This window comes from Lepus europaeus, chromosome 4 (genome assembly GCF_033115175.1).
Source record: "Lepus europaeus isolate LE1 chromosome 4, mLepTim1.pri, whole genome shotgun sequence".
Taxonomy (NCBI): Eukaryota; Metazoa; Chordata; class Mammalia; order Lagomorpha; family Leporidae; genus Lepus; species Lepus europaeus.
The window spans coordinates 152,046,678-152,074,585 of NC_084830.1; the positions used below are offsets into that span (position 1 = coordinate 152,046,678).

The window sequence follows — 27,908 nt, forward strand, 5'->3', positions numbered from 1 at the left end:
GGTTGGGGGCTGGTGCTGTGGTTAACTGGGCGGCGCCTCCTTGTCCTCCTGCTGCATCTGGGCGATCAGCAGCTGCCGCTCAGCAGCCTGGCACATGCGCATCATGACGAGGCTCTCGTAGTCCCTCTCCAACCGCACTGAGCCCTTTGACAGTCCTGGGTGGCCAGGGCCCGCCATGCCCTGGGGCTGTCCCTCCAGCCAGGAAATCTTCAGAGGGTTATCAATCAGGCCCACTTCATTCTGCACAGCCAGCTCCACAGCCTTGACAGTCGCAAACTCCACCACAGCAGTGCCTGCCCTCTTACTGGAAAGCACCAGGTTGAGAACCTCACCATACTTTTGCAAAAGCCGCAGGAGGACATCTTCAGAGTAGCCATCTTGGGACCCGTCCTCCTTGCACTTCCACTTTAGCTTTAGTTTAGGGGTTCCTTTGGCTTCACAATGTTCTGCCTTTCCTCTCAGCCTCTGCTCCCGTTCCTGGCACATCTGCTCCCACATCAGCCTCTGCTGTTCTTGTAACTGCCGCTCCCGGGCCTCCAGGTCAAGCTTCACCTTCTTCCTCTTCTCATCCAGTTTCTGGGTCCTCTCTGCTGCCTGCTTCTTGGCTCTCCTGATCTTGTCATAGGCAGCCCTGGCCGCAGCATCGGTCAGCACTTCCAAGGCCTGAGAAAGCTGGTGGAAGAGCTCAGCTGCTTTGGGATTATTGGGATTTTTGTCTGGGTGGCAGGAGAGGGCCTTCTGCCTGGACGCCTTCTTCACCTCTTTGTCCGCCGCCTTCTCTTCAATACCTAGTAGCGCGTACAGGGCCATCTGTAAGAGCTCCTTGGTGACCGCCGTCGTTCCAGCCCTCTACACCACTTTTTTTTTGTTTGTTTGTTTCTGTTAGCATGGAATATCTTTTCCATCCTTTCACTTTCAGTCTGCGTGTATCTTTGTTGGGGAGATGTGTTTCTTGTAGGAATCAAATAGATGGGTTTTGTTTTTTTAATCCATTCAGCCAGTCTGTACCTTTTAACTGGAGAGTTGAGGTCATTTACATTCAGGGCGACTATTGATAAGTAACGACTTTGCCATGCCATTTTTCCATAAATAATCCTGTTTTTTACTTTGTATTTCCTTTGTACTTTTGCTGAGAGGTTTTCTGCTTTCACCTTCTTTTGTAGTGCTGACCATGTTTCTGTGTTTCTGTGTGTAGCACATCCTTGAGTATCTTTTGTAAGGCTGGATGAGTGGTGACAAATTATTTCAATATTTATTATGGAAGGTCTTTATTTCACCTTCATTCATAAATGAGAACTTTGTGTGGGAACTTTGCAAGGTACAGTATTCTTGGTTGACAGTTTTTTTTTTTCTCTTAAGGCTTGGAATATGTCTCGCTGTTCTCTCTTAGCCTGTAGGGTTTCTGATTAGTCAGCTGTGAGTCTAATTAGAGATCCTCTGAAAGTAATCTGGCATTTCTCTCATGTACATTTTAGAATCTTTGCTTTATATTTTACTGTGGAGCATCTGAGCACCACGTGTCGTGGTGAAGATCTTTTCTGGTCAAGTCTGTTAGGAGTTCTGTGTGCTTCCTGTACCTGGACATCACTTTCTTTCTCCCAGTTAGGGAAGTTTTCTGTAATTAGTTCACTGAAAAGGCCTTCTAATCCTTTCTCTCGTTCCACACCTTCAGGAGCTCCTAAGACTCGTATGTTGGGTTGTTTGATGATAGTGTATCCTGTAGATCTCCAACAGTGTTTTTTAGTTTTCTAATTTCTCCTTTTTGGTCTGACTGTAAAATTTCCAGAGATTTCTCTTTTAACTTGGATATTCCTTCTGCTTCGCCAAGTCTGTTGTTAAGGTTTTCCACCATGTTTTTTATTTGCTCTATTGAATTCTTCATTTCTAATATTCCATTTTGATTTTTTAAAAGATTTATTTATTTCAAAGTCAGAGTTACACAGAGAGAGAAGGAGAGGCAGAGAGAGAGAGAGAGAGAGAGAGATCGATCTTCCATCCTCTGGTTCACTCCCCACTTGGCCACAACAGGTGGAGCTGTGCTGATCCGAAGCCAGGGGCTTCTTCTGGGTCTCCCATGTGGGTGCAGGGGCCCAAGCACTTGGGCCATTTTCTGCTGCTTTCCCAGGCCATAGCAGAGAGCTGGATGGGAAGTGGAGCAACTGGGACTCAAACCGGCACCCATATGGGATTCTGGCACTGAAGGTGGCGGCTTTACCCTCTACGCCACAGTGCTGGCCCTCATTTTGATTTCTCTTTAAAATCTCAATTTCATGAGAAAAAATTTCTTTCATGTTGTGTATGGATTTCTTTAGTTTATGGATTTGCTTTTGATTCTAAGTTATCCTACAATCAATTTTTTGATTTCCATTTCTGGCATTTCTTCAATCTCTGCATTTTCACGTTCTATTGAAATGTTGTTGTGTTCCTTTAGGGGTGTCCTGTTGCCTTCCTTATTTATTTATTTTTTATTTTATTTATTTTTTTTTTTTGACAGGCAGAGTGGACAGTGAGAGAGAGAGACAGAGAGAAAGGTCTTCCTTTTGCTGTTGGTTTACCCTCCAATGGCCGCCGCGGCTGGCGCACCGCGCTGATCCGATGGCAGGAGCCAGGTGCCTATCCTGGTCTCCCATGGGGTACAGGGCCCAAGCACTTGGGCCATCCTCCACTGCACTCCCAGGCCACAGCAGAGAGCTGGCCTGGAAGAGGGGCAGCCGGGACAGAACCGGTGCCCCGACCGGGACCAGAACCCGGTGTGCTGGCGCCGCAAGGCGGAGGATTAGCCTAGTGAGCTGGCCGCCTTCCTTATTTTTGTTTCTTGAATTGCTTCATTTATTTTTAGGCATTTGTTTGTTTATTTTTATCCCCCCCTGATGGCTTTTATCTTTGGACTATGCCTCTGTGGATTAGTGGAGTGTCTTCTCTTTCAGGGAATACCCTAAGGCGTGTGCTGGGTGTGGCCAGGGGACTCTGTGCAGTGCTCCAGGGTGAAAGGAGTGTCCAAGGTGACTCCCAAATTGGGCGTGGTAAATCTCTCTCTCTCTCTCTCTTTTTTTTTTTTTATCAGAGGGAAGATTGTTCAGCTCTGTTGGTGTAGTCTCATGCTTACCTCTTGTCTTCCAAGGAGACCGATGCCTGGGTACTAGCCCCAGTGCATACAGTATTCATCTGCACTGCCCCAAGAACCACACAAAGGATCCATGTGGTCCTTGGTGTGAGCATGATCACACAGCAATGACCCTCACCAGGGAATCCAGGGGCCCTGGGCATGTGGACCCACGCACAGTGACTGCTCAAAGTCCCAGCCACACCCTGAGTCTTCCCACGCAGCCACAGTGTTATCATAGACTCATCACAACAGGCTCCCACAGTCACGGTCACCCAGCCCTCTGTCCATTCTCCCAGCCAGACTCAGCCGTCTGCTCCCAGGTGGTTGCTGGAGGCCCAGACACGAGCTGGTGCAGCTGTTGATGTATTTCCAAAAGGGCACCTGCCCTCTCTTGGCTAGTCACAGGACACTAGCACTAGTTGGTTGGGGATAGAGAAATGTTCTCCCCTCTTTTTTTCCTTTGGTTTGACAGGTACACTATTCCCCATGGGGCTCCAAGGCAGACTCATGCCAGGCTCTTGTGCAGGTTTATCACCAGCGGCTTGGGCAGGTGCAGTCTGTTCTCACCTCACTCTGCACAGCTGGTGCTGAGGCTCTGCTGGTGGGGTCCTGAGTTGTGTGTGTGCACACCCTCCATGTAGATCCACAGTGTCCCTCTAATTTGCATGGAGTTTTCTCTGCCATTTACTCCCCAACTCTTCCCTGAGACTGCAGTCTCTCCACGGTTTTAAACTATCTTCCCCTAGACTAGAGCAATAAGCTCCCTCCTGATTCTACCATCTTGGTGACTCTCCCCTTTTTATTTTTGTAATGTGTGGTTTTCCTATTCTCCTGCAGGAGAAATGCATGCTCACTTCAGAAAATGCTCACCGCTGATTTGATGTGCTACATCTTCACCTTGTTCCCAATTGATTCTGCATCCCAAGTCATCTCTCCATTTAAACAGAGAGATTTTTCAGCATGGCAGACAGTGCTTTTCTGGAATGTGATTGATCTTTGGTAGTGAAACTAGTTCTTTGAATATGATGCCAGAGTGACTAAGCAACCTATTAAGATTGCTTCATGCTAATATTTAGTTTGCTCCTTTGTCCTACATTTATGATAATGCAACAGCAATCTGAGAATTGGAATTTATTAAGGAACAGGGAATGAATTGCATCTTTGGTCTTAACTGTATCCATGAACTCACTGCTTTGATTAATGATAGGTAATTGCTTTTATAAATTTTTATAAATAGCAAAAAAAATTGAATTGAAAAATAGGCAAATGATCTGAATAGACATTTCTCAGTAGAAGATGTATAAATAGCCAACCGTGTATGAAAAAAATGCTCACGTTACTCAGAAGGGAAATGAAAATAAAATCCATGATGACATAATATTTCACCCCAGTTAGAATGGATATTATCAAGACAGAAGATAAACGCTGGCAAGTATGTGGAGAAAGGGGAACTTTTATACACTGCTGGAGGGAATGTAAGTTAGTACAGCATGGACGTTCCCCAGAAACACTGAAAATGGAACTACAGTGATCCTGCTGTCATATTAATTATTAATTATTAACAGTTCTAGCCAACAATCCCCTTCCTGTGCATATATCCAAAATAATTAAGATTATACTGGAGGCATACCTGTACTGCTATGTTTATTGGAGCATCACTCACAACCCTGAAGATGAGGGATCATCCAGTCCTACACAATGGAATATTATTCACTGACCTGGGATTTGTACCACATAGATGGAAGTGAAGGACATTGGGTGAAGGGAACTAAGTCCATCACAGAGCTGATCACCCAGAAGCAGAGAGTAGAAGTTACTGGAAGCCAGGAGGTGTGAGGGTGGGTGAAGAAGTGAGAAGGTGGATAATGGCTACTAAAACGCAGCTGGGCCTGGGAAGTACCTAATGTCCATCACAGTAGGGGAGCTGCACCTACAACAACCTATTATACATTTCAAAATAGCTGGACTAGAAGAGGTTGTGCGTATTTCCAACATACGTAAATGACATCTGAGGTGAGAATGTTGATTAGCCTGATTTGATTTTTACACATTGTATACATGTATGCTAACACTGTGTCCCATAAGTAAAAATTTTTGAACAAACTTAAAAAGTTCCCTTTTATAGAAAAAAGAAGTAGTGAATGTATTGGAACAGTGTAATGCATAAATGTTGCAGGAAAGATACAGTATAGAGGACTGACAGGTCAAGTTCATACAAGTAGCCTCTGGCAAAGTCACATCCTAATTCTGCTAGTGTTCCTGTTGATGCTGTCCCTAGGCATCCCACAGCTTCCTCTATGAATGTCCTATGACATACATAACATACAGTCAGGAGAGACACTGGTACCCGCGATGCAGGGAACACATTTTTTGTCAACTTTGCCTAAATAGCATGTTAGGTAGCATTCACATGAGTTTAAAACTCCTTTCATTCCACTTAGACATGAGCTCGGGGTAACTTGGGGGCTCACAGCGGTTGAGGGGCCTGGTAGACTTGGGCTAACCCTCTTTTTACACTGTAATTGGGTGACCTCAGGTACTGGCTGTTTTGTCGAGGTTTGCCCAGCGCAGTCTGAAGGGTGAAGGTTGGCCTGAGCGCTGTTTGTGAGAGGTGGAGATCCAGCCGGCTCCTGCTCTGGGCTGAGCTTCCTCTTTTCTTCCTTCTCTCCTCTTCCTTGCCCAAACCCCAACCCCCACCAGCATTCCTTAGTCCGTGCAAATTGGTACTTTTTCTATTGTCCTGTGTAGCTTCTTTGATGAAGTCTGAAGAATCAGCCTGCATAAATCTTGTCATAAGATCATGTGCAAAAGATGTCATAAAGTAAAATGTTCTTTTATTAAAAATTTTCCATGTTAGCATTTATATGAACCCTATTGAGGATTTCAATTCCAGTGTCCCTGTATGCCTTGCGGAGAAAGTGACAAGCTCAGGTCTTTGTGACTTCTGATATGTTAAAATGCTCCTTTTTAGTAAAAAATCAAATAGCTTTTTTCAGGGGTAGTTGTGTAAAGACTTTTTCTGATGCTTGTAGAATTTTTCAAAAGCTTGGTTATTTAACGTTCATTTCTCATGTTATACATTAATAATGTTGATTTAATTTAAGAATCTCTCAGCGCCTCGGATTTTTGAGCCTGTCATGTATATTGTGATATTTATGTATATATTTACATAATTTTTAAAGGAAGGATTGGTATAGTGTTTCTGTATCATTAATGTGTCTGGGGTAAAACATAACAATAAATACCAGAATATAGAATTTGAAAAATGAGTAAAGTGTAAATAAGTTTATTAGTGGTAGACCTTAAAATGTGACTGAATATATTTTAAAGCCAACTTTTTTCACTATACCATGAGAAATGAACGTTAAATAACCATGCTCTTCACCAAGCTACCTGCCACATCTGAGTCTTGGTTTTGAACAAAGTTTGTGACAATTACGTCAGCAGAGAGAGAGAGCAGTAGAGGACATTCCAGCATTTGCTGGCAGCTCTTTCCTTTTTGTCCCATAAGCAAATTAAGTGGAAGAATAGAGTCTGTGTTGGGAAAAATTGTGTCGTCTCAGAGTTTGTTGACATTCTCACCCTCAGCCCTCAGAGTATGGCTTAGATAGCAGCAGCATGGGGGGCAGGAATAGTCAGTTAAGGTGTTTCTACTGGAACAGGGTAGGCTCTATGAGGACATAAACTAGGATACATTTAAAGAGTTGATCTGAGCAGCCACTGATTCATGGATTGGGCATCGGAAACAGCAAGTGGTTTGAACTCCACCAGAAGTTTGTTGGCGAAGGGAAAAGTTTTATGAGGTGCTCTTGGAATCTGGACAAAATGTTAAAGGCGAACAGCAGCCTTCAAGTCCTAGTAGAAGTTACTTGGAGGTTTCTGGTTAAGCTGGAGTTTCAGTTTACTATATGTACTGAGTTGGATTTCTGTTTGCGGATGTGAGAACTGACCCAGCCTTGGCTGTTGGGGCCATCTTGGGGAATGAACCAGTGGTTGGAAGATTTTACTTTCTTTCTCCCTCTCCCTCTCTCATTCTTTCAAATCAGTAAAAGAATTTATAAAAAAGGAAACCTTAGGTTTCGAATCTTTTTGTAAAGAAATGGAATGCACACACATACACACCAAGTTTTGCATAGACTATGACATCTGTAATGTCTCTAAGGGATTCATAATAAAAGGATGAGAATTCCTATTATAGAATTTCTGAGTGTGGTACTTGGGAAAACAAAGAGCAAAGAAAACCGAACAGACAGTGACACATGGTGGTAATGGAATTCACATTTAACAAAATAATGGTTATTAGAAGCTGGTGATGGAGAGATGACCTCGGGACTTTTATGTAGCAGAACGGGAGTTGTGACTGTAATGTTAATTTATGTATTTGCCTCATGGCATATAGGAAGTGAGTAGATCTCATTAGGTGCAGGATTTCTTATGTTCTGGGTACTCTGATAAGTACTTGATGTTCATGACCTCTGAATGCAGGCCTGTGTTGGGAGAGGGCCCTGTAGCTTTGTTCTTCCTGTCATTTGTGAGGCATATGAGATGTAGGCATTTGATGTTACAGGTGCAGGAAGACACTCAGAGAGTCAAAGAACATAGTCACCATGCAGTTGGGCTGTTCATATACTGTACTGCCTGTAGGGTGTTTTGAATGATTGGCAGTTTTTAAGCCTAATCTTCCCATATAAGTAACACGATTGCATAAATGTCTTAAATGTATATGTGTTTACATAAAGATACTATTTCATAGAATGGAAGTGTTGGCTGGCGCCGCAGCTCACTAGGCTAATCCTCCGCCTGTGGTGCTGGCACCCCAGGTTCTAGTCCCGGTCAGGGTGCTGGATTCTGTCCTGGTTGCTCCTCTTCCAGTCCAGCTCTCTGCTGTGGCCCGGGAGTGCAGTGGATGATGGCCCAAGTTTTTGGGTCCTGCACCTGCAGGGGAGACCAGGAGAAGCACCTGGCTCCTGGCTTTGGATCGGTGCAGCATGCCAGCTGTAGCGGCCATTTTGCGGGTGAACCAACAGAAGAAAGACCTTTCTCTCTGTCTCACTAACTCTGCCTGTCAAAAAAAAAAAAATGTTTAAAATAGCTTGCCATTTCCGCCATTTCTGAAGTCATGTTCTTGTTTCCCCTGCTTCCAGTGGACTTAGAATCTCACCAACTAGTCATGGCCAAGTCTGTGTTGACCTTTGACCTTTGAGAGGCTCCTTTCATTATGGCTCTTCAGGGTGTCCCATGCCGTGGACAGGGAATGTTCTAGAATGCAAATCCAGGTCTGTGTGCATGACATGCAACAAGCCGCTCACTGCCACTGGGGTGGTGGAAGAAGGCGGGAGCTTGTTTCGCATGTGCAGAGCGATGACTCCGGAAGCTGTCTTTGAGTTCCCCAACGCCCTGAGGGATTAAGGGTGGGGATTCTTGTAGATGGAAGCTGGGATTGAACCATGGGCCATCAGGTTGCGGGCAGCTCTCTGGTGGGACGAGAGTGCTCGTGGCCTTCCTTGGGCTGGCCAGGGATAGGAGGCCAGCATGTTTCTTTTGTAATGGCAAAGTGGGCATCAGCATGTCTGGGGTCTGTGAGTAGACTGAATATTGCTTTGTGTGACCAAGGCTTACATGTCCCTGTGGAATGGGGGCTGGCATTGGGATATTAACTACAGAAGTAACAGGTGAATTGCAAGCCTCTGTGATTGAGGGTCTTGGCAGAGTTGGTCTTACCCCTGGGCCACTCCCATAACTGATGGAGTTAACCTTCGGCAAGAAGTTGGCTTGTAATTATCAAAGAGAAGTCAGAGGAGCTGCAAGCTGAGGGAGAGAAACTAGAGCCTGATAAATCTGTGTCAAGGGTGTTAGGGAGCGGGTTTCCTTTTTTCCCTCCCCAGGGTACTGTTTGTTTGGTTATGGAGGCCTGTGGAGGACCTGGGCCATCACATTTGAAGTTTGAGAACTGTAGGAGGGAAAGATTCCCTTGCTGGATTTATTCCAAGATCCTGTGACAGAAGAATTCAAAGCAGAGACAGAGATCAAGAGTGAGAAGTGAGATTAAATTGAAAGTAGGACTTGGAGTGAGCGTGAGTGTGGACAACCCCATCCCAGTTTATGGACCTTTTATGGGTAGGGGGCAGTTCCCTAACTGAACATATAAATGAGGGTGGGTGGAGTTTGCTATGGGATTCAGCGTGAGTGAAGATCGCTGGGAAAGTTTTATGGTGTCTCCACGTGCTGCTCAAAGTACTTGTGTTCACCATGACATCTTCATGGTAGAGATGGCTCAGGTGCATCATGGGAAATTGGGTGTGCCAGATTGACATGGAAGGGGGTGGGATTAGGGGTGCAGGGCTGCAGCCCAGACACTGCTAGGAACCTCTCAGCCCCTTTGTCCCTCACTGACCCATACCAGAACCACAAGCCTGGGGGGACGAAAGCCAGGGCTTGAGTACTCTGGACAGCTGTTAGTCTTCTTAGGTCGTCTAATTGTTGCAGTCACTGTGGTGAGAGATGCTGATGTGTGCAGCTGCGAATCCCGAGGAAGGTCTCACTTCACAGACCGGCTCGAGGTGGCCTTGAAGAGCACCTCAGATACTTCCCTGCCTTTGTGAGGTACAAGGGCAGTTACCAGCTCTGCCGTGGAACACAAACCTCCTTTTCCCATTTTGTAGCCCTGCGCCTGAGCAGCTTAGTATGTGGCTCATGGCTCATGTAACACACATGAAAAGGAGAGGCCACTGTGACTTTCCTTTCACTGTTCTAAAAGAACAAAGGGTACACAGGTGATAGAAAGAATGGAAGGTACTAGAATAGACAATCACTGGGTTCAAGCAGCAGCAGTGCCCCACATAGCAGGGTGATGAAACTCAATACGGAACTGAAGGCCTGTGTGGAGCAACCCAGAACAGCCTAGCAGGTGGCGGCCTTCAGTGCCGTGCCCCAAGCCCTTGACATTTCTCCAGCAGGGTTATCCTCAAACAGCAGGTAAGAAATCTTGTTTATCTTCCTGGAGGATAAGCAGATTAGGAAAATGCTTAGGGTGATGTCCCCCTCCCAGCCTTCAAGTTAATAATTGAAAGGCAACAGTAAGAGAGGAAAGTGGGGTACAACAGAAACTTTCATTAAACCCAGCAGCTTAAAGTGCGTGAGGAATAGTCTCACTGTCAGAAATCAAAAAGCTTAAATTTTATCTTTTACAAAGTGCTCTTGTGTTTAATTTTAAGATGGGTTTCTGGTTGTATTAGACTCTTTGCGCTTCGATTTCTCATTGAGATGTTTGACTAAACATCCTGGTGTGTGGGAGTTGAAATATGTGCATAATGAAAATCTTTTCTTTGAAGTAGGATTTCCTTTTCCATTCCACAGAAAATTTCTAGGTATAACTTACGTCTTTGTTTTACAAGTATCTATCTGTCCTTCATATCTTTGTTTATTTTTAATATAGAAAACATTACAAAATGTATGTTCACTACAGAAAGATTAACTATATAGACAATTTATATAAGCCAGAAAGAGGACAAAAGATAGACTTTTTACCAGCTGGTGAGAATTACTAATATGTTTTCAGTTAATTGTCTTAAAGAGTATTAATATATGCACCTATATACATATAAAACAATCAGTGTATTACAATGTGCTCCTTTATATAACTTTTTTAAAAGATTTATTTGAAAGCCAGAGTTACAGGCAGAGAGAGATTGATCTTCCATCCTCTGGTTTACTCCCCAGATAGCCACAAGTGCTAGAGCTGGGCCAAGTGGAAACCAGGAACCGGGACCTTCATCCGGGTCTCCTGTGTGGGTGGCAGGGGTCCTAGTACTTGGGGCATCCAAATAACTTGGGGCATCCCAGTACATTCCTGGCTTTCCCAGGAACATTAGCAGGATCTGAAGTAGAGCAGTTGAGAGTCAAACCAGTGTTCCCCATGGGATGCTGGCGTTGTAGAGGGAGGGTTAGCCTGCTGTGCCACAACACTGGCCCCTTGATTCACCTTTTTCGCGTAGAGAAATATGACTCCAGTATCAATTTTAATATAGGAAATATAAGGAAAAGAGCTGTAGATTGGTGGCTTCTCAACAGGGCGCTTAATGTAAGAAAAAGGGCTACAGAACACAGAGGAGACAGGATATGATTTATTCACCAAATTTATTCACAGAAAATAAACTCGGCAGAGGTTGACCCACAGCCAGCATGCACACGGACTGCCCACGAGGCGCAGGGCCCAGATCCCAGATGCTGGGCTGTTTTATGTCTTAGGTGGGGTGGGGTGGGGGTGGGGGCAGTAAGGGGAGGTGAATTCCTTCATAGAGGTTCTTCAAGTTTGGCCCCTGAGTTCCTAACCTGGGGAAGAATGCAGGAGGTGGGATGGAGAACAATAGGATGTGAGACTGAACTTGTCTCCTGAAAGAAGACAGGGGTAGCAAGAACCTGAAATGGCTGAGGCTTGTGTCCCTGTTCCGTCATGAAGCTCATCTCACTCTTTGATATGCTGTCATTTGCTAAGTTTCTTACTGTTCGTATCTGTTTTGTTTCTCGTCATTAAACAATACTGAGGCACTCTGTGGCTAAATCTGGCCACAATCCAGGCTGCTTTTTGCATCTTCTGTAAGTTTTTACCAATTCTTTAGTACTGTTAATTTTTAATTTGTTTCTGAAAGATTTGTAAAGTTTAAGATTTAGCACACGAGAGAGAGAACACATTCATTTGGGAAATTAGAAAATCTTACTGAGAGGAGGCAGCATTTGTGTGTTGTACTTGGACACACAGACAAAACAGCTACTCCTGGGTGGACGTGGAGGGTGTAGGCGAGGGTTGTTAGGTCAGGTAGGCGACTATCACATGTGTTTAGGAGACAGTGACCCTTCCGGGTTCTCCAGGGGGCAATATCCTGATGCCCTTGGGAGTCAGGGTCTTTTGTATTAGGGTTTTGAGCTCATGGGAAGGAGGGAAGTTTTTCTTTTTTTTTTTTTTCCATTCCCTTTTTTTTAACATTAAGGATAACATGTGACTGGGCTATGTTTGAAAAAGGAAAGTGTGTGCATCGGATGGCCCAGCGAGGAGGCAAGTTGGCGTGGAATTAGACTTAAACAGAATCTGAACTGAACCTCAGCAGCAGGTATCTTCCTTGCAGGGAGGCTGTGGGACCGATGAAAAGGTCTTGAATGACCACGTGAACAGGAGAAATACCGTGGAAGGAAGGTGATTATCCCGAGGAAGGTTCTAGAGGAGGAAGTGGTGGGCAGGGGGCAGGTGTGGGTGGGGGATGGGGTTGGGAGGGAGGGTTGGGGGTTGGGATTGTGGGCAGGGCACCCATATCCATAAAAAAAGAGAGGGAATGAAGCCCTCCAGGGTGTGTGTTCATTAGCATAAGATGATTGGCAAACCTTGTGAGCCTGGTTTCTGCAGAGCCCTTGGGTGTAGGAGATGGAGGAGTTCAGAAAGCAACGGTTTTGCACAATAAGGTAAGGGTGTTTGGAAAAATGTTCTTGGTAGTGTATTCTTTTTTTTTTTTTTAATTCAGGGGCTTCAGAAATTCATAACAAAGTGGAATTAATTCGGTAAGATGTTTTTACTTTGGACTTCTTGAAACCTACTTGTAAGGTTTTTTTTGATAAAGGATAAAAATAGTGAGGAAAATTGTGATGCAGGGCTTCTTTAGTAGATTTTGTTTTCAGGTCACTCTGTGCTGTGCCTGGACCCTTCCAGGGACTAGGATCTATAGGCGAGCTCTATAGGCGTAGCCTGGAATGGGGAGGATGTTGTTCTGGTCATCCCAGGTATTTCAGTATGAACTCCCCTAGGCCCAGGGAGGAAGCTCTGGTGGCATTGAGGGAGTGTGAGTGCCTGGGTGCAGTTTGGAGCCTTTAGTTAGGTAAGGTGCAGGGGCCAGGAGGCCGGAAGTGTGGGATCTGGGGTAGAGGAGCAGGTGTGGGACACTCTGGAGAGGGCATCAGCAGGAGGGTACGGCCCAGCCCCAGGAGTGGCCGGATGAAGGGTGTGGTGGAATGAGAAGTCCATGCCAACATGGCCATTGGTAAGCAAGCGTCAGTTACTCAGGAATGGCTTCAAAACCCACCTGACAAAGGAGCCTGCCTGGCAACAGGCTTTGATTGGTTAGGGCCTAAACTGTCCCTTGACCGGATTGGCTGCCTCAGCTATATAATCTGCTATACCAACTGAAATAAACGAGTCTGCGGGCTGCTCCCCTCTGGTCTGCTTTCACCCAACTCCCCAGGGTCTGTGTAGTGACTCCACACCTCTTGCCCCCACCACGCTCCTCCTCTCAAAACAAATCCACAGCAACAGAAGAGTACACTGTAGGAGCCAAATGTAGTCCAGAGTTCAGGGCCCTGTTCAGAGCACATTGCAGGAAGAGGCCAATACCTATTACCAACCCAAGCTTCTCTGTCTCACTAGTAACAGGGCCCTGTTACTAGAGAGCCAAAGTTTAACTCAGACACAGTTTGATGGGGACTCCAGCACATGAAAGTTACCACATGGGAGTTCACTGCCTACCTCTCCAAAGGAGCTAATGATTTTTTTTTTAATTGGATTGCGCAGGTGAGGTCATACCCCTATGGGTCCCTGGCAGGTCCTTGGTGTTCTGCGCAGGCGCTGTTGCTCTGCTTACGCAAGGTGTGACCACGTTGCTGCTCTGTGCCTCCCTCCAGGAGGGTGGTACTGTGCTGTATGTTGGCAGAGTCCCTAAGAGCGCCTTAGGGGGTTGTTTACAGCTAGGAATTGAGGAACTTCTTGCTGCTGATGGGCTGGGGGTTCAGGGGCATCCTGCTTCCATGGTTGGTCAAGAGGGGCTTGACTATATGGGTCGAGTCCGACTTCTATCTTGTCTCTCATGTGGAAGGAAAATTAAAAAGGTTGAGGTATCGTCTTCCTTTATGTCAGATTAATAAACACAGCCAGTGATTTTATGAAAGAGTTACAAATATGGGTTTCCTGGTGATTGATTTTCAGAGCTAAGGGTTTAATTTCAGGATGTGTGCCTTGTTGTAGCCCCAGATGTGTTTCTGGAGAGCTGTGGTTAATTAAGATTTTGGCAAATTGACTCATTTTAAACATAGCCAAAGGTCTTCTTAAAGGGGCATCCTTGTATAAAGTGCATCAGTTTTTTTTTGGGGGGGGAGGAACAAATACATTGTGTAAATCTTTAGTGAAAAAGAATAGGGGTGTGAATAGGCTGAGAGACGTTTTATACTCACATGCAGTTAGGATTCAGTAGTGAGTTAGGTCTTGTTTTATTGTGTATGTCTGAGAGTCAGAGATGGACACAGAGAGCTATTATTGGTGGTTCACTCCTCAGATGTCCACAATAGTTAGGACTGGGCTAAAGGTGCAAACCTCAAACGGTCCAGGTCTCACCTGTGGATGGCAGAACCTACTACTGAAGCCATTACCACTGCTTCTTGGGGTCTGTATTAGCGGGAAGCTGGAGTCAGGAGTTGGACTGCTCTGACGTGGACCCAGGGATCCCACCTGGCATTTTAATCACTAGACTAAAAACTCGCTGCTGAGTCAGTTCTTTTCAGAATAAAGCAGCTTTCTCTCACTGGGCTGTAAATATTTTAGTAGGAAAGTCGACTCTCTTCCATTGCTTATTTTTAGAAAGCCTTTCAATGTAAACCAGCTCGGGTTTCATTTTAATTGGAAATTGCAATTTGAGAATTCTGTGGGGATGGTTTCCAAAGAATGGTGCAGGTGTCTGCATTTTTGAAGACTAGGGCTGGTTTTTCTGCATTTTTTTTTTTTTAGTAACTGCTCAGAAAAAAATGGTGTCTTTGTGGAGAGAGGCAGTATTCTCTCCTTGGTCACTGATGCCCTGGGAGCTGGTGCAACAGGCCTCCTGCGTGTGCTTGTGATGTTGGGGATTGTGTCTCTGCGGCTGGCAGGGTCGTGCTTTGCAGTCATTGACCCTAAGGGATGATTGTGATGTTTCCCTGTTTCAGCGTTGACTTCTAGGTCTGCTTGATAGAGAATTTATCCAGGGAACAGGAACTTTTTCCAGCTGCTCATCATCTTCTGAGAACCAGAGATTTCCAGGAGAGTTCTTCTGTCTGCATAGAGTTTGGGGTGACAGATGTTCATGTTTGATGCAGAGTAAAACACAAAGTCTGCCTAACTGTTCTTCGGCGTGCATCATAAATGTATCCTCCCTGTTTTCAGCTCCAGTGAGTTATATTAATAACCTGTTATTGTGAAAATGTCAAGAGTGTTTTCTGTCTTTTGGAATGATTATTTGCTGAAAGGAGAGCTTTGCTTTAAACTTCTTGGAAAGAAGAAAAAGGAAGAGTATCTTTTGCAGAAATGTTTAGTTTTCAAGCATTTGATGAGATTACTCAAAATAGCTATCGTGATGACACAGAGAAAATAGATAGTACATGGGGCATGAAGTCGCCTCCTCCCTCTATTGGGTTGAAAGGGAACATAGAAAACTTCTTTGTCTTTATTTTACAGCCACACTGTCACTTGGTTTCCATTTTATCTAAGTAGGTTTGTCACTTAAGAATAAATGCTTCCATTGTGTTTGTAAGGAAATAAAACGCCGCCATTTTCTATCCACCCGTGTCTGAGAGTATGTTCTTGACCACAGCATAACATAATGCTGGATCAGAGATCTTAGAATTCATTAATTGATTATTGACCTGGGCATGAATGCTTTAAAGAATTTCTGTGAACAGTTGGATTTCTCTGTTTAGGGTGCTGGCTAACTTTTGCAAGTCCCTACTTAGTGATGTTTTCTGGTTTTGTAAGATCAGATGTACGGTGCTGTTAACTTATCCAGGGTTCTAGGCTTCAGTCATTCAAACAATCTTGGGGTCTGTCTTGTAGATCAATGAACACTGTATGTAGGTTTTTTTTTTTTTTTTTTTTTTTTTTTTTTTTTTTTTTTTTTTTTTTGACAGAGTGGATAGTGAGAGAGAGAGACAGAGAGGAATTTCTTCCTTTTTGCTGTTGGTTCACCCTCCAATGGCTGCTGCGGACAGTGCATCTCGCTGATCTGAAGCCAGGAGCCAGGTGCTTCTCCTGGTTTCCCTTGCGGGTGCAGGGCCCAAGCACTTGGGCCATCCTCCACTGCCTTCCCAGGCCATAGCAGAGAGCTGGCCTGGAAGAGGGGCAACCGGGATAGAGTCCGGCGCCCCAACTGGGACTAGAACCTGGTGTGCTGGCGCCGCATGGCAGAGGATTAGCCTGTTAAGCCACGGCACCGGCCATATATGTAGGTTTTAAAAAATGGGAGTCTCACTGGGAGTCTCACTGGCACCACTGGTCCAGTGCTGTGGTGTTGTAGGCTAAAACTCTGCCCGCCATGCTGGCATGCCATATGGGTGTCAAGTAGTGCACCAGCTGCTCCTCTTCCAATCCAGCTCTCTGCTAGCATCTGGGAAAGCAGAAGATGGCCCAAGTGCTTGGACCCCCACACCTGTGTGGGGAACCCAGAGGAAGCTCCTGGCTCCTGGCTTTAGATCAGCCCAGCTCTGGCCATTGCAGCCATGTGGGGAGTGAACCAGCAGATAGATGGAAGACCTCTCTCTCTGTCTCTCCCTCTCTCTGTGACTCTGCCTCTCAAATAAATAAAATCTTTTTTTTTTTTTAAAATCACACCACATCAGGGCACCAGGATGTGGGTTACTGAATTTACTTTCCTGTAGATACGAGGCTTACCAACCTTTCCTGGGTGTTGGTACCAGATTCCTTCTCCCAAATAGCATTTGTTGATACCGAAGAATCTAGAATTGATTTCTATTTATTATGATGGTCAAGTACATCTGTTCTTGTAGCTTTCAGAACTTCTGTGACATCATTTCACTTGGTAATACACCACTGTCTTCACATGTTTAATGATGAGCTCTTCTGACCAGACGGGAGTCTCACTAGTACACTGGCCTCTGTTCAACTCCCTGCTTGTTTTCCTTTTTTGTTTTCTTCATATTGCTGAGTGGCTTCTTTTAAGATTTTATTTTATTTATTTGGAATGCAGAGTTGTATAGAGGGAAGGAGAGACAGAGAGAGCTTCTATCTGCTGATTCAGGGATGGTCCAGGCTGAAGCCAGGGGCTCAGAACTACTTCCTGGTCTCCGATGTGGGTGACAGGGACCCAAGCACTTGGGCCACCTTCTGCTGCTTACCCAGGTACATCAGCAGGGAGCTGGATCCAAAGTGGGACATCCAGGTCTTGAATAGGAGCTCCAGTATGGGATTCTGGTACACTAAGTGATGACTTAACCTACTGTGCCATAGTGCCAGCTGTTATAAATAGCTGTTGGTTTATGTGTTTATAGCTATTTTAAATAGCTGTTGGATTATATCAGATAAGTGTTAATTTTTAATTATGAGAACAATTGTCTTTTCATACAAGGGTATGAGCTTAAGAAACAATGAAAGACAAGTAGGATATTTTTAAGAATGGTGGCTCTGGGGAAAGGGGTTAGGACTGGAGATATGTGGTCCTGAACGTCAGGACTGATGAAATGGTTCCAAGTCCAACTTCACCTGGGGGCTGTGACTGAAGACTAAGAAGACACCCAGGATACTGATGTTGGTCTTACGTCATTCGCCTTCCAAAATTGCAATGGTTTGGATATGGTTTGTCTCTCAAAGGTCTTGCATTAGGGGTGTGGTCCCCAGAGCAGTGGTACTGGGAGCTGGGAGAACCTTTAAGATGTGGGGTGTGGTGGGAGATCCTTAGGTCGTTGAGGGAATGGCCTTGGAGGAGCATGGAGGGAGTTCTGTGTCTCTGGCTTCCTCTTCGGCAGTGTTTGCTCCTGCCATCGCTGTGCACAGGGAGGTGATACAGTGAATTGGAGTTGAGCTCTCACCAGTGCCTGTGAAGTGTGGTTGGGACTTTCACCTCCAAAACAATGGTGGGAGGTAAAGAGGTGAGAGGAGAGGTAGAGAACGAGGTGCACCTGTTTTGCATGCGCCTCTGAGAATGACTTTGGGAGATCTGGAGGCCATACAGACCTTGTCTTGGTTAGCATGAGAACAAACTAGCTGACTGGAGAGGACACTCAGTTTGCCCTCCCTGTACTCGAGCCATTCCTGCCACTGAGCGCTCTGTGACTTGGGAACGGTCACTGGAAGTCTGTCTTTTGTTGTTTTTAAATTACACTTTAAAATTTATTAATGTGGAAACATTTCATAGGATTCCAAGAATACAACCATCCTTCTCACTCTCTTCTCCTTTTTTTCCTTTTAATTTTTTTGCACTAATATTCTACCCATTTCTTTTATAATCAGAGTCAGTGCTTCTCTAAACAAAGAGCTCTGTAACTAAGAAGTAGAAAGAACACTGTTCTGCAGGAATATTGACAAGGCTTGTAAATAACAGTCCAATCACACGATGTCAATTTCACTAATATACATTGTTTTTTGATATTTTGTGTATTAGCACAAATCAGAGAAAGCCTGTAGTATTTGTCTTTTTGGGTCTGACCTATTTCATTAAGCACAATGTTCTCTAGTTGCATCGATTTTGTTGCAAAAGACAGGATTTCATTTTTTATGGCTGAATAGTATCATACACACACACACACACACACTGTTTTCCTTTTCCATTCATCTGTTTATGCACATCTAGGTGTATTCCATATGTTTGTATTATGGACTGAGGTGAAGAAACATTGGGTAAATTCCCAGGAGTGGGATAGCTGGGTCATACGGTGTATCTCTTTTCAGCTTTTTTTTAAAAAATTTTTATTTCATAAATGTGAATTTACAAAGTGCAACTTTTGTATTGTTGTGGCTTCCCCCCCCAACCTCCCTCCCTCCCGTGGCCCTCCCCTCTCCCTCTCCCATCCCTCCCTTTATCGAGTTTCATTTTCAATTACCTTCATATACTGAAGATCAACTTAGTATATACTAAGCAAGGATTTCAACAGGCTGCATTCACACAACCGCACAAGGTATTGGGTATTGTTCCACTAGTAGTGTTTTTAAGTTTCATAGTAAAACACATTAAGGACAGAGATCCTACGTGGGGAGCATGTACCCAGTGACTCCCGTTGTTGATTTAACAATTGGCACTCTTATTTGTGACGTCAGCAATCACCCGAGACTCTTGCTATGAGCTGTCTAGGCTATGGAAGCCCCTTGAGTTCACCGACTCTGAACTTGTTTAGTCAAGGCCGTGTCACAGTGGAGGTTCCTTCCTCCCTTCAGAGAAAGGCGCCTCTCTCCTTGATGGCCTGTTCCTTCTACTGGGGTCTTGTTCACCAGGGTCTTTCATTTAGATTGTTTTTTGCCATCATGTCATGGCTTTCCATGCCTGTGAGACTCTCATGGACCTTTTAGCCAGATCCGAATGTCCCAAGGGTTGATTCTGAGGCAGGATCATGGGCATTTGCCATTCTATGAGTCTGCTGTGTGTCCTGCTTCCCCTGCAGGATCATTCTCTCCCTTTTAATTCTATCCTTCATTATTTGCTTACACTGGTCTCTTTTCAGCTTTATTAGGTATCTCCATCCTGTTTTTCACAATGGCTACACTAGGTTACATTCTCGCCAACAGTGGGTTAGGGTACCTTTTCCCCCACATCCTTGCAAGCATTTATTGTGTGTTGATTTCTATATGAGAGCTCTTCTAACTGGGGTGAGGTGAAACCTCATTGTAGTTTTGATTTTCATTTCCCTGATGGCTAGTGATCCTGAGCATTTTTTCATGTGTCTATTGGCCATTTGGATTTCCTCTTTTGAAAAATACCCATTCAAGTCCTTTGCCCATTTCTTAACCGTTTGTTATTTTTGAATTTCTTGAGTTCTTTATAGATTCTAGATATTAATCTTTTATTAGTTTCATAGTTTGCAAATATTTTATCCCATTCTGTTGGTCACATCTTAACTTTGCTTAGTATTTCTTTTGCAGTACAGAAGCTTCTCAGCTTGATTTAATTCCATTTGTCTATTTTGACTTTGACTTTGCCTGTGCTTCTGGGTTCTTTTCCAAGAACTGTTCGCTTTTGGCAATGTCTTGCAGTTTCCCCCACATTTTCCTCTAGTAATCTGATGGTTTCAGGTCTTAGGTTTAGAAGCTTGATCCACTGTGAGTTGATTTTTGCTACTTCACTCCCCAATTGGCTGCAATGGCCGGACCTGCACGGATCCAAAGCCAGGAGCTTTCTCTGGGTCTCCCATGTGGGTGCAGGAGCCCAAGGACTTAAGCTATCTTCTATTGCTTTCCCAGGCCATAGTAGAGGGCTGGATCAGAAGTGGAGCCACCAGGACATGAACTGGCACCCACTTGGGATGTCAACATTGCAGGCAGTGGCAGCTTTACCAGCTATGCCACAGTGCCAGCCCCAACTTCCTACTTTCTAATTCATACACCTTTGGTTTATTTTTCTTATCTAATGGCTCTGGCTAATAGTTCATAATTATACTGAATAGTAATGATGTCAGTGGAAATACTTGTCTGATTCCAGATCTTAGTGAAGTTGCCTCCAGCTTCTCCCCATTCAGTGTGATGCTTACTGTGGGTTTGTCATACATTGCCTGATTGTGTTGAGGTGAGCCCAATTTACGTAAGGATTTTGTCATAGAAGGATGTTATATTTTATCAAATGCTTTGTCTGCATCTATTGAGGTAATCATATGATTTTTATTCTTCAATTTGTTTATGTGATGTATCACCTTTATTGATTTGCCTATGTTGAACCATCCTTGCATCCCTGGGATAAAATTGATTTGGTCCTAGTGGATGATCTTTTTGATGTATTGTTGGATTCAATTAGCTAGTATTTTATTGAGGATTTTTACATCTATGTTTATCAGCGATACTGGTCTAAAGTTCATGAACATGTTTCAGTCTCCATGAGTTTCTATATTTTTTAGAGTTTCTTATGTTGTTAATTTACAGTGTTGTTCTGTTATGATCAGAAAAGATAAATAATATGATTTCAATTTTTAAAAAAGATTTATTTATTTGAAAGGCAGAGTTACAAAGAGAGAGAAGGAAAGACAGAAAAGGAGCTATCTGTAATGTGCTGTTAACTCTCCAAATGGCTGCCACAGCTAGGACTGGGCCAGGCTGAAGCCAGAAGCCAGGTGCTTCTTTCACATCTCCCACGTGGGTGCAGGGACCCAAGCACTTGGGCCATCCTCTGCTGCTTTCCAAGAGACATTATTAGGGAGCTGGATCAGAAGTAGAATAGCTAGGACTCCAACCGGTGGCCATATGGGATGGTGGTGCTACAGGGCACAACTTTAACATGCTGAGCCACATCGCTGACCCGTGATTTCAACTTTTTTGAATTTGTTGAATCTTGTTTTATGACTTAGCATATGGTCTGTTCTTGAAAATGTTCCGTGTATGGATGAAAAGAATGTGTATTTGGTTGTTGCGTGATGAAATGCTCTGTAGGTAACAACTAGATTGATTTTATTTATATTGTAGACTAGCTCTGTTGTTTCTTTGTTGATATTTTTTGTCTAGTTGATCTTTCCATTTATTAAAATGGGAGTGTTGTATCACATAATTGCTTGATTTTCAAATGTTGAACCATCCCTGCATACCAGGAATAAATCCCAGTTGGTCTTGGTGGATGATCTTTCTGATGTGTTGTTGGATTCTATTGGCCAGGATTTTATTGAGAATTTTTGTGTATATGTTTATCAGGGAAATTGGGCTGTAATTCTCTTTCTCTGGTGCATCTTTTTCAGGTTTAAGAATTAAGATGATGTTGGCTTCACAGAAAGAATTTGGGAGGGTTCTCTCTCTCTCAGTTGTTTTGAATAGTTTGAGAAGAATTGGAGTTAGTTCTTCTTTAAATGCCTGGTAGAATTCAGCAGTGAATCCGTCTGGTCCTGGGTTTTTCTTTGTTGGGGGGCCTTTATTACTGATTGAATTTCTGACATGGTTATGGGTCTGAACAAGGGGCTCTTCGCATGTTGAGGTTCATGTTCACCCTAATTCTAGTCTAACGTGGAAAACATTCTGGTTCCTGACAGAGGCACTGTGAGTTCTGGCTTTCTGTCCTGACTCTGGTGTCACACTTGCTTCACTACTAGTGAATGGACTAAATGTGGGGAAGAGTGGCTTCCCTAAGCAATGTGAGCACTACTATACTACTATACTATACTATACTATACTATACTATACTATACTATACTATACTATACTATCCAGGAGCAAACAATGACCACTGCGCTCCTTGCCAGAGTCATGGGTGGTCAGCAGCCTCACCTGTCTTCTGTATTACCTGGCAGAGACTTGTGTAGCCGTAGAATCAACAGATCCAGAAAGCCAGTTAAATTGAGCTCCTCTACTTACTTCTCCCCCACAAGATGGCTGGGAACAGACCCTGTGGGGCAGGCAAAAAGCCCACAACAAAGATTGCAATAATCACACATGTTCCAGTGGAGCAACTGCCCTGTGCCAGGTGCTGTAGTTGCTAATTTAGTCTTCAAGTCATAATACGTTTTAAAGCCTGTTACAATTCTTCTTTTAGAGATAAGAATACTAAAGATAAAAGATCTAAGACAATACATTGGGGGAATGCTGTATCTTTCTACAGAGCACTGTTACTCTCTAATCTCTATTTATTTACATGTCTGGTCCTTCACAGAGAGTTTAAGCTCTCAAAGGGCAGAATCATGTCTATCTTATTCACCACCAAGCTTCCAGTACATAGAAAAAACAGGTGCATAATAAACATTCTCTAAGGACTTGACCAAAAACCTCTTTAGAAAACATGTGATGCCCGGATGCCTTAGGCATTTGTAATTATTCCACTTCTACCACTAACCTGCAATGGTTTGTGACCTCACAGTGAAGGCTCCTTGCTCAAGCCTGCATATTCACTAGCACTGCAAATCTGCATCTGAGATGTGTGTTCCTGTGTGTTGTCTGGACTCACTCAGAAACTTCTGTCCACCTATCGCATGTTCACTTACCTGAGTGAGCCCCAGTACAGGTGGCCCATAGTTCATCAGTCTCTTACCATTGAAACTAGATGCCAGTTCCTTAAAAACATCCCTGGGCTGTTAAAGTTGGACTGTGACTTCAAAAAGCCCAAGTAAATGTTCTTGGAGCTGCTCACAGATAAACTGAAGAGATCCAAGCTTTGGGAGATTCCTCGTATGGCATGCAATTACTACCAGATAGTTAAAGAGCTGACATGAAGATGAGAGATTAGATAATTGTATGACTTTAACATATAGAACTAAAATGAGATATGGCATTTATCAGGAAGTAGATTTTAGTTCAATATATGAAAGAACTTTCAAATAATTAAAACTTCGCAAATGGAGCCAGCTGCTAGGAGAATGGGTTGAGAATGTTATGGAGCGGATTCAAACATCTGGTAAGGAATTGAGCTTAATGACCACGTATTTATAATCTGTAGGTTTATGGCTCTCCTCTGCACTGAGCCATTCCAGGATTGTAGAGACTGAGGAAGGGCTGGAAATGTGTTAACTATGAATGAATGTGATTTTAACTTTGCCTTTGAAATTGGGACGCTAGGATCAAGAGGAAATGTGTGTGCAAGAAAGTGTGCAAAAGCATGAATGAGAGGGGAAAGGAGAGGAGGAGAGAGAAGCAAGCAGCGAGTATGGAAGAAAAAGGAGGCCCAGAGCACGCAGGTTCAACGTCTGTTCTTTGTTCACACAGGGTGTGTACTCTCTAGCCTCTGTGGCACCGTTATCACAGTTGCTGCAGGAAGATACAATTTCTCCTAAATATGAGAAGCAAAGCCTGAACTCCAGGTCATTATTTTTGCAATCAGCAGCCCGTGGAAGAGGGATGTGATTTGTAGCGTGAGTGGTAGGCAGCCCTTGTCAGCCGGGCAGGGCGGATTCTAGCTTGTGTTGTGTCTTGTCGTGTTTCATACTTAGCTCCAGAGTACTTTATAATCATTACCCGGTCTTTACAGCATCCCTGACAGGCAAGCTGTACCGTTGTCAATTTAAAGATGAAACAGTGGGAGTGACTGAAGATGCTTCAAGTCTACAAACAACAGAAGCTTAAATGCTCTGGCTGACAGTTTCATGCCTCAGTACCCTAAGTATGTTTATATAAATAAATAAATATCTCTATCTATCTATCTATCTATCTATCTATATAGAGAGAGAGAGAAAGAGAGAGAGGCAGAGAGGGAGAAAGGGAGAGAGGGAGAAAGGGAGAGAGAGAGAAAGCAAAAGCTAGAGAGGTCTTCCACCTGCTGGTTCACTCACCAAGCACCCAGAACAGCGGGAACTGGGTCACTGTCAAAGTTGGGAGCCCAGAACCGATTCCAGGACTCCTATGGGTGTGGCAAGGACTCCATTACTTCTGCTATCACCTGCTGCATTCCAAGCGTGTGCATTTGTGGGGAGCTGGATTGGGAGCAGAGCTAGAACTTTGAATCGAGGTTTTCCAGTGTAGTGTAGGAGTATCCCCAGTGGCATCCTAACAGCTGTACCAAATCCCCACTCCTAAGATTTCCAGCTGACATTGACCTTTCTGCCCACGTGGGCATGTCTGGTGTTGCACTGGCTGCTGGCGCTGCCGAGAGAGCTCTCATGGTCACGAGGACCTGATGGGGGTTGCTCGTTCAGAATGTGAGTCCTGTAGTCTCTCTGACTCTTAGAATTCTAGTCTCAGGTCTGCGTCTATGTGTGGGTGTATGTTTGCTTGTGGCTGTGTACATTATTGTGTGAGGGTACTTCAAAAAGTTTGTGGAAGATGGAACTAAATGCTTGTTTTGATGGACAAAAAACTCGAAATCAGTGCACACGAAGGGGTCTTGAAAAAGTTCATGTAGCATGAAAAAAATGTGGGTTTCAACTTACTTTTGTACATAATAAAATTATCATTCATTCTCACTTTCTATGAACTTTTTTTTTTAATTGAGAGACAGAGAGCTCCCTTCCGCTGGTTCGTTTCTCTGATGCCTACAATAACCCTATAAGGTGAAGCTGGGAGCCGGAAGTTCCATGCCGACCTCTCATGTAAGTGGCAGGGACTCAGCTACTTGAACCACACCGCTGTCTCCCAGGGTCCACATGAGCAGTAGGCTGGAGCTGGTAGCTGGGAGTACACCCTTGTGGGTATCCTAGTGGGAATCCTGAGCGCTGGGCTGAATGCCTGCCCCTCAGTGAACTTTTCAAAGCATCGTTGTCGTTATCCTTGCGGTACTTTCGCTTCTGCTTCTTTGCTTACTAATTCCAAAGGAAGACTTTATCATTGTATCACCTGCTAGCAACCCTCGGAATATGAATGAGAGAAAGTTATTTTTCTTGGGAAAAATATTGCTGTGCATCCTGACATTTTTGGCAAGTCGTCTTCTACTCACAATGGGGAGTTTTGATAAAATGAATTATCTTTCATGCAGGGTTGTTTTCCTTTGTACGTCTCTGCCCACCATTCTCTCCTTTTTCTGTTAAATTACTATTTTCTCTGTACTACTTTACAAGTTGTAATTGCTTTGTTATCAGAGAGAGAAAGGTGGGCTCATTTTTATCCTTTTATCGCCCAGAGTCTTGGTGAATGAATTGTAGCACTCCTCATTACCATAGCTTTGTTCTGCTCAGTTTTTTTTTTAATGATAATTGCCCTTGTCATTCCTTGTAATATAAGCTATAGAAATCTTCTTTTAAAGAGGAGCGAGATTAACAAGTCAGAATATATTTTCAAAATGAATTGATAAGGAAATTTCATGTTCCTTCCCCAAGCATTAATTAAATGACAAGGAGCTCAGGAAGTGGAATAAACAAAGGCTGGACAAATGACACTGGCTTAGCACGTTCTGGAAAGAAAGCTATGAGCTTGGGTTTAATTGACAGCTCCATCTTTGTGGGCATCCTTTCAAACGTTTTAATTCTTTTTTATGTGGGTGCTTGCCCCCCGCCCCTCACCTTCTGCTTTTGTTCTTCTTGATGAGAGAACACGTATTTGTATGTTTATACTCAGAGTTGCTGCGTTGAACCTAAGGGGCAGAACATGTGCAAGGCAAAGACTCCACACCCCCCTCTGCTGTCCGGAAGGGGGATTGCCTATAAAGCCAGTCTCAAGGAGCAGGGTGAAACCCGCAGGAGTCCTTATGAAGTGGAAAACGGTTGTGCAGCTGCATGGTGGAGCTCCTCTGTGGATTAGATAAGGAGATCACAGAGCAGGGAGGGGGTCTTGTCCAACATGATCATAGGGTGAGTTTCTTAGTGAACTGTACGTTTGAGCCCTTCTGCTCCCTCTCTGGTTTATGTTTTCTTTCTTCCTAAGCTTGGCACTGTTGCCAGACTCTGAGCTAGTCTAGTGCAAGTTTTAACTCTGGAGACGAGATCGGGGCCCTCATTATCTATTCCTTTGCCATATTTTTTTTTAATAGCTATCTTCTTTTTAAAAAGATTTATTTATTTATTTAATCAAAAGGCAGAGTTACAAGGAATATGAGAGAGAGAGAGATCAATCGATTGATCAGTCTCCTATCTGTTGACTCCCCGTATGGCCTCAATGGCTAGAGCAGGGCCAGGCTGAAGCCAAGAACCTGGAACTCCTCCTGGGTCTCCCACATGCGTAGTAGGGGCCCAAGCACTTGGTTCAACTTTGGCTGCTTTCCTAGGTGCATTAACTGAAGTAGAGTGGAGCAGCTTGGATTTTTTTTTTTTTTAATTTTATTTAATGGCAGCTTGGATATAACTGGTGCTCATATTGGATGCAGGCATCTTGAGTGGTGGCTTAACCCACTGTGCCACAAGGCTGGCCCATCCTTTGCCATTTTGACCAAGGTCAAAATAATTCATCCTTCCAGATTGACCCAATTAAAGTCATTGTTTTCAAAGAACAGCTGGTATTTTCTCAAAACAATCCAAGAAAGCATCCTAAAATGACAAAAGTATAGAGCTGAGTCCATTTGCAATTTTCTGTTCTGCCCTCTGTGTTGTCTATTGAAGGTGGGTTTGGCATCCTGCTTGCAGCTTGAAGTGTTCTCAGTCAAGTGCACAGTCTGATGTGAGCTCTAGCAGGAGTGTTTCCGCTCCTGGAGAGTTTGATTTTGTGCAGAGACAGCTTCCTTTCTGTGTCTCCGTGCCCTCATTCTCTGTTTTCCATTCTTTGCTGTTATTACTTAACAAGTTGGTTTTACTTGTAATTACATTTTAGTTTCTTTTTAAAAGCTGTTTTATTTATTTGAAAGTTAGAGTTACGGAAAGAGAAGGAGAGACAGAGAAATAGTGACATGTTCCATCCACTGGTTTGTTCCCCAGATGGCCTCAATAGCTTGGGCTGAGCCAAGCTGAAGAAGCCAGGATCCAGGAGCTTCATCCGGGTCTCCCGTGTGTCTGGCAGGGGCCCAAGCACTTGGGCCATCTCCTGCTGCTGCAGTCGGGACAGGAACTGGTACCCATTTAGGGTGCTGGTGTCGCAGGTTGCAGCTTTACTGGCTGTGCCTACAGCACAATCCCCCCCCCCCTTTTTTTTTTTGGAAACTGCTGCGTGGAGTGCCTGTTTCAGAGTTGGACGCTTTCATATTGGTTCCTCTCTTCCACCCCAGGGATCCTCTTCCTTTCAACACTGTGTTTGTCTGCACTGCTCTGAATGGTAGTGGATCACAGTAAATAACATAATACTTACCCATTGCCAATGCCGAGCCCGGAGTCTAAGGCACACTAGCGTCTCAAGAAGAAGTATTTGTTGAATAAATAAATCACAGATAGGTTTTCTCTTCTCACGGTGACTTGGAGCCAGATGGAAGAACTTACAGTTGAGAGATGTGACCCCTGGGGCTCCTATCCTCACTCGTGACCTTTGCCCTTCTCTTGCCTCAAGCTTGTTCCCCGGATGTTTCAGGCTTGTTGAGCTTTGATGCTCAGCAATTGCAGCTGACAT

The 27,908-nt window shown here is 44.1% G+C and overlaps 1 protein-coding gene across 1 annotated transcript; it reads right to left on the minus strand.

The window, feature by feature from the left end:
* Positions 1 to 21: 21 nt before the first annotated feature.
* On the minus strand, positions 22 to 27,908 carry LOC133758822 (dnaJ homolog subfamily C member 17-like). Its single transcript, XM_062189962.1, has 4 exons — positions 27,843 to 27,908; positions 25,943 to 26,013; positions 11,088 to 11,199; positions 22 to 849 (listed from the first exon to the last, which is right to left on the minus strand). Exons 1-4 carry the CDS (start codon positions 27,906 to 27,908, stop codon positions 22 to 24), a joined length of 1,077 nt encoding a protein of 358 aa, XP_062045946.1.

What these genes read in the sequence shown, in the direction of transcription:
- LOC133758822 (XM_062189962.1), bottom strand. Translation starts at nt 27,908, where the DNA reads ATGTCAGCTGCAATTGCTGAGCATCAAAGCTCAACAAGCCTGAAACAT. An exon ending in ATCCGGGGAACAAGCTTGAG is followed by an intron (nt 26,014 to 27,842) that starts GCAAGAGAAGGG and finishes TCTGCCCCTTAG; the next exon opens with GTTCAACGCAGCAACTCTGA. An exon ending in TATTTCTCTACGCGAAAAAG is followed by an intron (nt 850 to 11,087) that starts GTGAATCAAGGG and finishes AAAGTGGTGTAG; the next exon opens with AGGGCTGGAACGACGGCGGT.